Consider the following 11,592-nt stretch of genomic DNA (forward strand, 5'->3'; position numbering starts at 1 on the left):
AGACTGACAACCTTAATACTGTCACTATTTGTTTTAAATATCTGACACTCAGTGTTGTTTTATGACACATGAGAGTCCAAATCTGTTTACTTACACTCATCAGGGGTTGGGTCGTGGGGGCAGCCGGCTTAGGGGGGTATTTCAGACGTCCCTCTCCCCAGCAATTCTTTCCAGCTCTTTCTGGTGAACCCCGAGGGGTTCCCAGGCCAGACGAGATATGTGATCCCTCCAGAGTGTTCTAGTTGGACGTAGCCAGAAAACCTCTAAAGGGAGGCGTCCTGTTCAGATGCCCGGACCACCTCAGCGGGCCCTTTTCGAGCTCCCTTCGTGTGCCTGAGCTCCTCACGTTATCTCTAAGGCTGAGCCCAGCCTCCCTACGGAGGAGCTTTGGGCCGTTTGTATCCTCGTTCACTTCCCAGAGCTCATGACCGTAGGAGAGGGAGCGTAGATGGACTGGTAAATAGAGAGCTTTTCCTTCCGGTTCAGCTCCCTCTTGAACTCATCTCATCTCACTCATCCCATCTCATGAACAACCAATTCAATGTTTCTTTAAACCTGAAAACGTTGTTGTACAGTCTCGTGCTCTGATGAAGGTTCTTTGGACCGAAAGCTCAAATTAAGGGTCCACCGCATAGATCCAAGTGTGCGGATCAATCACGACTATGTTGAAGACCGGTGACGACAGCGATCTTGAGCACCTCAAACCTGGTGCTAGGTTTAAGGTGGCTTGGCTAGGTTAGGCCCAGCAGGCTGCATGTACAGCTTGACAAATAAAACATGAACATTTGTTTAAAGCCAGTTGAAGACTTTAGCCCGTAACTCACAGACTAGGGAGGGAAAGCACCACTCGTAAGAATGCAACTCAACCATGGTTGTGATATGGATGTTCTGGACGGCACCAAAGCGTGGAGCCGGGCCCTCGTCTTTGCCGCCGATACTAATTGCCGATCATTGATGATTCATATTGACAGATCCAGATCCCTTTGTTGTTTGTTTGGAGCAGCTGGTCTACACGGATCCAGACCACTTTATTTTTCCACGGTCTGACGGTATGCCATCAAAAATCCGAAATGTTATCCTAATTTTAGATGGGGTTATTTTCTTCATAAAAACACACAATTGTGATTAGTTTAATGATAAGTTTAATGAAGTGTTATTATACGCTGCTGAGAGCTAGTGAAAACTGGTCATAATTCTCTCTCTAATATCAACTGCTGTGTCGGTTTCATCAAATACGTGAAGTTCAGATACATCAGGAAGCCCCAACTTGTTTTGAGTTCAGGAAGATAAGCATGACGAGAGATAAAGATATATTTTTAACCGCATATAATGATCGACTGATTAACCAAATGTATCTCCCAGACTAATCTGAACTCCCAGCAGGAGTCCGATGTTGCATTTTGGCCATTACCAACGTTGGAATATGCAAGACAAAACAGTAATGTTCATAAGCAAGATGAAGACTAAAGGCTGAACTGCTCATGTTTCCAGCTGCAGAAGGCAGACAAACTTCCATTGAATGCTAAACAACCAAGAGATTTTATTATTATATATTTTATGATGATTTTAATGTTTGTAAAGTGTCAAATGTATTATTATTATTATTATTAATAATAATAAACTCTCACAAAGTAACAGCCAGAGGTAGCAGTGTGTCATGGATGTCAAAATAAACAAAGCCGGCCTGCAGGACGAAGCATACTGCCCTCTACTGACTGAAGCCCGTCATGCAAATATGAACTGTCATAAGAGAGAAAGCACCACTCGTAAGAATGCATTATGAGATTCCTTGTAATCCTCATACAATGCACAGCACAGGAAATCGTTAAAAAATTACATGAAACATTTGGCTTCCATTTGGTTTTTTTCCACAAGATGACTACTCCGACATTGATGAATTCCAAAAAGGTGAAACATGACTATACTCTGATGTTGCATACCTATTTTATCTTAACCTACAGTAGCATGACGACATGTTGCAGAAACTGCAGTTATTTTGACCCAAACCACGATCTATTTCCTCGACCTCTCCGAGCCAAAGACAGGAAATATATAACGTATGGTTACAAAAACTATTATATAGATTGTGTGTAGATTGTGCTGATCTATCCGTAACAGATAGAACAGTGAGAAAAGGGGAGAAAGGGTTTATTCACTTTGTTTGTTCTTTACCACCACGTCCCCATATGGGAAGTGTTTGGAAGAGGGGATGGAGGTGGTGCTCCTCTTCTAATTAGTCTGGGCGTAAACACAGGGTGTCCCTGAAAGAACCTCACAACTGTATAAGACCTTTTTAATACCATATCGAAGGCAGTGATACCTGGAAAAGAACGACACATCCCTCTTGTGGTTTACAGGTAACATTTTCTGCCCGCAATCATACAAAAGCATTTCGGAGGCAAAGGCCTTTCTTTACTAAACAAAATAAAATGCTTTTACAATACTCTATATATATATACGCTATGCTTTCTAATACAGAAACTTAAAAGGTCAGGAGCAAGACATTCACATAAAATATAGCACAACGCATGTGGAAGATGGGTATGAAACGGAGCAGCACAACTCAAGAGCTCGCGTGAGGACAAAAACGTGAAAACTATAAAACTGAAGACTTCACAACTTGCTACTGGGCAGATGACAACATGTGATACCCCGTCGAGTAGAAAGGAAAGACAGATTCATAGAATGAGACATATTGAGAGGGAGAGAAACATGAGGAAAAAAACATGTTAATTAAAACAAGTCGTAAACGACAGGGGGTCACTTTATCTTCGCTTGTTAAACTTGACCCATGCGGTGCGAAAACACATACGCGCTTAGTTTAGAAGTGCAACTGAGATACTGCAGAGTTTCGAGTGTGTGTGTGTGTGTGTGTGTGTGTGTGTGAGAACATCCATGTGTGCCGGGGTTGGCGTCATGCACCACGTAGCAGAACATTTTTTTTAAAAACATTAAAAAGTACAAGTAAGGTCGGGGCTTATTAATACTCCATCCTTTAATGCGCCCATCCCTCTGACCTCCCAACCATAACCGGTTCTGGTTGTGGACTGCTGTAGAAACAATGGCGTACGAGGACCGACGTAGAGACCTACATAGATTCTTAGTTTCAGGCGATTATACACGAATGAAAACATAGTTATGAATATTTTTATTCCATTTCCCCGGCAATAAGTCCCCCTAACTGTGACACGCTGTAAAGAGATGTCGAAGAAGGCGCCCGTTAAGTGAGGTTTGTCACCGTCAAACGTGGACACAGTGAGATGAGCACATGCAGCAGCAAGTCCCTACAAGTGCCTGTCGGCCCTCTCCGCCTGTCTCTGTGTGACGTTCACAGACATTCCTCTCTGACACCTGGAAGCTGAGGGCTCAGCACAGGAAGGTGAGAGCCTAGACAAACATGGAAGGTGTCCCGGTGGATCTGTGGTTGAGGGGTCCACACCCGGCACACTCGTGGGTACGGTGGAGCGGGATCCGGGGACGTGGACGTCTGTCGGGCCTCACCCACTGAAAGGCACATGTCTTAGTTGTCGCGTCATTCCACCGTCCTGAAGAAGAGAAACACACACACACACAGACACAGACATACAGACATCTTCCGCGGCCCATTTGAAAGACTTTGCTTTCAACAAGCCTACGTGTTATACACAACTCGGTCAAACTGCAATCCCCCGACAAGAGTCCGCCAGGTGACAACTTGTTTGTTTTTTAAAAAAGGAAAACAAATAAAACTCTGCACAACTGGCTGTGACAGGTGCATCAGAGGAAAGTGTAATCTCGAAAACAATGAGAAGAACTCCCACACGAGGTCTAGCTTAATGCAGGAAATATGTATTTGAACTTTGCAAATGCTGAATCATTCCTTTCAATGGCCGCGGTCACGTAGGGAAATATTCGGGAAGTATTGAAAGGTCGTTGTATCTGCGTGCCAGTTGGCAAAGAAGTATGCGCTGAATGTGGGACTTTGCTTCCGGTCGGAGCAGGTGATGCAGCAGCACAACAAGCAACGCGTGGAGCAATTAACGGAGTGTTTCATACGACCGGTATTGTAAAGTACGTGGTATAAAAACAGGTAGGACCAGCAGGAACGCGTGGGGGGGTCAAACACAGGACTCAAACCCAGGAGGCCACTGTGAAACCAACAACAGTGACTTTACACTTTTTATGATACGGTGTATTACGCAACGTTGAATTACGCAACGTTGTTTCTAGTAACGTTTTAAATAACGTTGTTTTTAAGTAACTATGTTTTAAGTAACTTTGTTTAAAATAACTTTGTTTTAAGTAACGTTGTTTTACGTAATGTTGTTTTACATAATGTTGTTTTACGTAATGTTGTTTTAAGCAGCGTTGTATTTACATAACCACGTTACATGTGTAGGTAGTTACATTTATACCGTTGTTACCTTGTTATTGTTTCGAACCTTCACCGAGTAGTTTGTTAACCAATCGTTTCACAACGTTAACCGCGTGGTGTTGTGCGTTTCTGCGAGCGTGCTACGTGGCTGACATGAAATAACGGCATCGATAACATTGTTTGCAAGCGCCCCTCTCAATGCTTTCCTTCCTTACGCCCTCTTTCTGTTGGCTAACCTGTGAGTTTGGATGGTTGAGAGCAGCTTGTTTGTTACACACACGCGTCTCTCCTCCCCTCTCCAACTGTGTGCCACATGAAAGCAGTGTACACCCGTTTCTCTCTGTGTTATTAGTATCCAGAGACTCCAGAGAGTCTGCTGCACTGTCACCTCCCACAACCTCCTTTACACGCACTGGGTATGTGTGTGTGTGTGTGTATGTTTGCGTCTGTGTGTGTGTCTATAATATATAGATGGGTGCAACCTGTATCTATTGTCTGACTCACTCTGACTGGCAGACCAGAAAAGCCCCGTCAGCACACTTTCAATGCCTTTGTGTGTGGTGTGTGTGTGTACTTCATACGTAACTACACACTGAAAATAATACACTAGTAGCTTATTCAAACGTAGGCATTTTATTCATATTCTGAAAAATAAAAAGCTCCTAAGGCACAAACGGCTGTGCCACTTTTGCTCTACAGTTGACACGATAAATAATAAACCTGAGTACAGCATGTGTTTTAATAAAAAATAAAGCACTCATTTTTTATGTTTTAGCATCAACTTGCTGTCGCTTTGGGTCGTTTTACCGTGACAACCCGTGTACTTGTGCTCAGCAGGTGAACACCGGTGTAGAATGGCTTCTGTGGCTCTGGGAAGCTTTGTCCTGACCCAGATGACGTCATGCGGATGTCACCAGGGTTACTTTGGTTTAGGGTTGGTAGATTTCAAATTCAAAACAGAGAGCCTGCGTTGCAAAGGACACATGGAGTTTGAAGGATGTGGGCGTTTATCAAGCCAAGGAGGAGGGTTTAATGAAAGATGCTGCATCAGGTTGCATTATGGGAGTTGTGAGATGCAGCATTTTCAGAGCTTGGCTCTTACTAAAAAAGGATAAAAGTCTAGATATCTCGAACAATCTCGATACAGCAGAACCACAGATATTGTCTTTTTAATTCCACACATTACTCTTCCTTGTCAAAACCCTGGTGCCTACATTACCCAAAAAAGCTTGGTCGCAGAATCGGGTGTGTAGTTGCTTCCAGCAGAGATGAGGAGCGGGCTACAGAGGTCTGGTCAGATAACACCCCCAGATTTGTTTAATTTTCAAACGTGTAGACCCGACCGACTCAAGTGACGTCACTGGAGGCAATTCCACAGACTTCACACAGCTCCCTCTCGAGCCACAAAAGGCTTTGCATTGTTTTGATCTGCTACAGGCAGGTTTTATAAGAACTAAAACTCCGTTGACAAAAAAAGAAATGGACACAAACATTGTTTTGTAAAATGTTCCGTAGCTACGGAAGTAAATCATCCACTTCTTGTTATCTAAAAATCGCTGCAGGGATATAACGTATTTTTGTGGGCCGACCAGGAAGTTAGCATCGCAGTGGTTCCCTCAACAAAAAACAAGTGGGATTATTGCAGAAAATAAGCTCTGTAGCAAACAATTGTTTATGATGCAGACTCACGAGAGGGTTAGCACATGTTTCATGTCGTAGGACAATGGGTTGAAAGTCTCCTTAGCTTGTGTTGACCACAGACCTTATTTCAGGCATTTAACCAAAGACATTCAAACTTCCAGGCGAGGGAACCGAAGCAAAAGTGCTGATTCGTTTCTTCTTCTTCATCTTCTTTTTTGTCCTAATTGCGGCACTCTTTCGGACCTACGTTGTTTTATTCGTGAATTTATTCTCACGACTTTATTCCTCGTGGAAAAATGTGGTTTCTAAATTGACTCTAATACCCTCTTGTGGATCATTTCAGTGTCTCCTGCGTTTGGCTGATATTAATGTCATATTTTAAAAGGTTATCAGCTCTGTCCATGTAAAGCCCAACATGTGTTAAAGTTCGGCGTGCTGGTTTGGTGGGCTTCAATTTACTGCAAAGCCAGGAACATGTCAGTAGTATTCCGCTTGAGAGGGAAAAGGCTTTGTCAGAGGTATGACTGAAGCCTTTTTTGGAATAAATATGGTCATAATTAAAATATAAATGTTGTACTATCAGTGATTCCAAATAAGAAAATCAGTCTCAGCTCACCCGTTTATCTCCAGGAGTTCATAAACGTCAAAGCTGAACAGGGCAACCGAGGCCGATCCACATTTATTGTAGAAAAGTCTGTGTGACGACATGTGGGCCTGTTTTTACAGTCATGACTCGTGTCGGATGATCACTGTCAGGTGTTTCTATTTCCAAAGACCACCCCTCCTCTAAAAGAAAACCCTGCAGGTGTTTGGAGCGTTTCAGCATCAGTAGACGGCTCCCAGACTCTGTGCTGTTGCCGTTGGTGGTGTGTGGTTAGCCGGGCCCGTCTGCTCCAGGCCTAAATGTGCACCCTGCTGGTGGTACCAGTTCTGATGCGTGTAGTCCCCCATGCAGGCGGGCGAGGGATCCACAGGAGGCTGACAGGGACCCTGCCCTCTGGCGGCGGCATCCACCAGTGCATTACTCTTGATGCCGCTGCTTGTGTTGTTGTTGCTGCCGTCAGCGTTGTTGTTGTTGTTGTTGTTGTTGTTGTTGTTACCGTTGCTGTTTTCCCATACAGCTGGGGATGGAGGAGAGTTGCAGGCCATGGAATCGCTGGCATTCGGACTGTGCTCGAGAGGAATTTCCACGAGCGGAAACTCTCCGTTCTTGTAGAGCTTCTTGAACTTGGAGCGACGGTTCTGGAACCAGATTTTGACCTAAAAGAACAAGCATCGAATGTTGAGACGCATTAAAGCAGTTCAATAACCAACTTAAAGCAATGTTGAAATGCCATTATTCAGTCTTGTGTTAGCTCCGGTTTGGTCTCCTTAAGGTGAAAATATCTGGACACTAGTGGAGCATTTAACCGCTAAACTGACAGATGTTTCTCAGAAGGTGGAGGAGACCAAACACAGAGCTAAAACAAAAGCCAGTGAATAATTGATTTACATTCAGTTGGATGTGCAAATAGGCCCTTTGTCCTCCACCACAGAAGAATGAAATGCATCTTCTGTTGGCTTGCTTTATTAAATTGATATCCACTACCAGGTGCAATATTAATCCATCGGTAATTAGTTCCTTCATCTAAACTGCTCCTCAAATGGATCTACTGAACAAGAAAATCCTCTCAAAAGGTTTCTGTCACCTCACATAAGGCGAAAGGTTTGTTCATAACAATAATAATGAATAAATAAGGCTTTTTACCAGTAATAAACCAGCGTTCATGTAACAAGACATTATCTAAGAACTGTTTTTGGCCAGCAGAGTTCATGTAATAGACTAGATTATTACAACTTTAACTGTAACATTATGGCAAAATGAGAGCTATTGTAAATCTGTCATTTGTAAAAAAAAAAGCAATATTAACTCCACAAGGGCAACAGATCACATGACATGACAGGCCTTTGTTTTCTTAGAGCTTGTGTGTGCAGCCCAAGTAATAATAATAATCCTCTACATTGATTTACGGCCGCCGTGATAAAAACAGCCCGCACCGCAAGTCAAGCGGATAATTCACGTGGTAGTAAATCATTGAGGCAACGAAAATATGACTTCATAAACAAGACTGTCATAACAGAAACTACGCACCGTGCCGCCTCCAACCGCAGGCTGGCAAATGTATTTATAACTTCAGATATTGATATTACCTTAGTTTCATTCTTAATCTATGAAGAGTAACTGCAAACCCAAACGAGTTTTCTTAAGATATAAACTAAATAATATAACTGCACTTTGATGGAACACATCAATGCTGGTGTTATTTTGACATTTCCCACCAAATTGATTTAAAATAAATCTACTTGACCTCATCTTGGAAGGCCAATTCTGAGAACTAATGTACGTCATGAAATAAAAGAAAATGAACTCTAATTAGACGCATTACAATCACAACGCAGCGCTGACCTGTTCTCTCCGGCGGCTAGCAGCTAACGGTGCCGACCGAGCTAACAGCACTAACCAGGGGAAGAGCCGGAGGGGCAAGGTGCTACGTGTCTGCCTTATCAGCGGTATCCGCCTTGCGTGCATAGCGCCGTTCATGAGCCAGCCAGCAGGGCGCGCTGACGTGCGCTAGCGGGCACTAAAAGCCGCGCGGCCGGCCCGGCTTCGTAAACGGAGCTGTACCTTCACATGGCAAATTGTTTTTCTGGTGCTATATCGATGCTCGTAAAAATCAACTGACAGCTATTGTCAATGCACCTCAAGCGTACAGTACGTCTCAAATTAAACAGGAATGTTAATTACTCTGAGCGTTGGTAAGTTGACCTGACATTTAATTAGCTTTAATTTGACACACTTCAAGTGACAGTTCATATACTTTCATTTGAAACGATACAAATGACAGTTCATATACTTCAATCGATACGCTTCAAGTGACAGTTCATATACTTCAATCGACACCCTTCAAGTGACGGTTCGGGATTGATCTTGAAATAAAAAAAAAAATCAACCCGCAACTCCAATTAAAAATCTCCCATCAAAATAATAAGGTGTTTGCCGTATTTACGCCGCTCTTGAATGGTTCCCTCTTTGGGCCTCACCTGCGTCTGTGTGAGGCCCAGCTGAGCGGCCAGCTCGGCCCGCTCCGGCAGGGCCAGGTACTGAGCCGTCTGGAACCTCCTCTGCAGAACCGCCAGCTGGTAGCTGGAGTAGATGGTCCGGGGCTTACGCACCTTCTTGGGCTTCCCGTTGACCATCCGCACCTCCACGTCGGGTTCCTCTTTCACTGTGGAAAGGAAATGGTAAGAGGCCATGTGATATCCTGTAAAGATCCAAACGTCACGGTACCGTCAACTTCTTCTGTTGCACGACCTACAAGAGAACCCTTTTTCCTCCCAACAATGAAATGAACTTGCATGGCACTTTGTGCACAAAAATAGCCACGGCCGCTACAACCCCTAACATTTCAAAGAAATTCCGGCAGCCCTCTGAACTTGTAATTTTGGTCTGAGTGTCTCCCACAGCCGGGGAGGGAGACGGAGATTTATAGGTGCTTTTCATGTAGCCCGGAGGCCTGCTTGTATACATCTCTCCCCGTTTGTGCTGTTATTCTCCAAATGCAACTTTTTTTTCTTTCTTTATATGTATATATATATATATATATATATATGGCTGTATATATATACACATATAAATATATATATATATATACAGCCAAGCTTACTCTGAAAAAAAATTTGTTTGCATTTGATCGACACATTTATTTTTGTATCAACTTCAAAATCTGTATTAAAACTTTTTCTATAGTGATGCAGTATTTTTTTTATATATATATATATATATATATATATATATATATTTACATATATATGAAATATCACATTTGCGGTTTTACATAATTTTCAACACATTATAATATATTTTTAAACTTTTTTTCAAATATTATACAATTACTTTTTTCGACAATTACTATAGCTAATAAGTCATTTTGGTATAGTCTGCCAGTATTTACTACGAACCAGCATACATGTATTCATATTCAATAGAGATTTCCCTTTATTGTATTAAATAACATTAACATTTTGGATACTGAGATAATGAATTCAGTATTTGTTCGCTGAATTTTAGCAACCTTAAGGTGATTTAAAAGAATTGTGTTTTATAGGCTAATTCCAGTGTTTTGACACTAAATGTATTTAAATTAAAATACTGTTGGACCAAAATAATTCATATTGTGGAATAAAATTTGAGGGTTTTCATGTTAGAAAGTATGGCTACTAGAGTAATGAATGTATCATTTGAGGGTGCTTTGACCTCAGTAATTCTGGCCTGTGCTATTTTATGTATTTTACTTTTCATATTTAAACAATGTATTTATTAATAATTTGTTATTATTATTTGTTGATTAATCAGGCATTTCTGTTGACCTACAAATTGACTGTCACTCCATTTTGATTTGTTATTTATTGGCGTGGGCGCAACAAGGAGCCTGGTGTTTCAAAGGCCAAGGCTGACTGACATGTCGTGACACTAGAGGTGCGTGGCTGAGAGCCAATGTCCCCCGGGGCCGCTTCCAGGAGTCAACTCCCAACTTGAATGTCAAAAACACAGAACACCTGTCGGTGGCGTTTGTTTTGCCGTCTGCAAACAGAGATATTAGTTTACTTGTGTGAGTGTAAACTGTTTAGGTTTCCTATTGAGCTGCACACGAGCCGACTGTTAATTAATGACTTCTTTATTCTGAATGGGAGGTGATGTTGGAAAAGTCCCCTGCTAGAACTAGGCCATGGCTTCCATCCAAAGACCTCTAGGCTGTTTAGTGCTATCAGAAATCAGAATCTGAAGGAAGTTCAAAGACCAGATGAGCTTACAGGTTGACAATGAGACTCAAAACAAGTCAAACTCAGGTCTTTTTTTTTTTTTTTTAACTCCTTACAAACTAAATTCTCCTGAAAGCTGAACCTTTATCTAGCCAGAAATTATCTCCTGTTTCCTTTTTTCACTTTGAGCCTGTATATATATATATATATATATATATATATATATATATATATATATATATATATAGTCAGAACTACATCCAATACCTCAGATGCAGTGTTTGTGGAACCCTAAATCCCATTCAGTCCTAAAAAAAATATAGCAAAAAGAAAAAAACACATATATCTTATAATAATTTGCCATTTATTATTCCAGCTATATTGTATTTTTTTTTCAGGACTAAATCTAAAATAATTTCAAAATAAATGGGAATTTGTGTGTGATGCACAACAAACCATAACAACAAACTACTCTACTGATCTCACCTGATGGATATTTAGGGGCTCAAGATCTAAACAATATGCATATAAAAGCGATGCAGATAGACATTTTCTCCGTGCGTAAAAACTCGTGCGTAATTATTGGGTGCATGCGGCTAGACGTGAGCTCTTGCCATGCATCAGCCTCGGGCGGGGCGGGGCGGGGGGGTTGATGGAGATGGTGTTTGGGGTAAAACCCGTTCTTTGAAACGACCCAACGTTAAAGTCTACCAGTGAGTTTGTTTGCGTGGTCTTTGAACTCACCGTCCTGCAGCGCCGCCTGCGCCTCCCGACTGAACGCGCCGTGCTCCCTGTAC

The 11,592-nt window shown here is 42.1% G+C and overlaps 1 protein-coding gene and 1 long non-coding RNA gene across 2 annotated transcripts in view; both read right to left on the reverse strand.

Moving 5' to 3' along the window:
* Positions 1-3,133: 3,133 nt before the first annotated feature.
* Positions 3,134-4,716, reverse strand: LOC117735270. Its single transcript, XR_004609869.1, has 2 exons — positions 4,404-4,716; positions 3,134-3,545 (listed from the first exon to the last, which is right to left on the reverse strand). It is a non-coding gene; the product is annotated as an uncharacterized LOC117735270 (long non-coding RNA).
* A 419-nt stretch (positions 4,717-5,135) lies between these two features.
* The window catches only part of LOC117735062 (homeobox protein Dlx3b-like), a 6,971-nt gene continuing 514 nt past the window's right edge, over positions 5,136-11,592 (reverse strand). Inside the window, exons 1-3 of the mRNA XM_034539476.1 lie at positions 11,540-11,592; positions 9,077-9,261; positions 5,136-7,255 (exon numbers count right to left, since the gene is read on the reverse strand). The exon at positions 11,540-11,592 is cut by the window's right edge and continues 514 nt beyond it. Coding sequence (XP_034395367.1) covers positions 6,821-7,255; positions 9,077-9,261; positions 11,540-11,592 — 673 coding nt within the window. The 3' untranslated portion in view covers positions 5,136-6,820. The remainder of the gene's footprint in view (positions 7,256-9,076; positions 9,262-11,539) is intronic.

The sequence above is a fragment of the Cyclopterus lumpus genome, chromosome 8 (assembly GCF_009769545.1).
Source record: "Cyclopterus lumpus isolate fCycLum1 chromosome 8, fCycLum1.pri, whole genome shotgun sequence".
Classification (NCBI taxonomy): domain Eukaryota; kingdom Metazoa; phylum Chordata; class Actinopteri; order Perciformes; family Cyclopteridae; genus Cyclopterus; species Cyclopterus lumpus.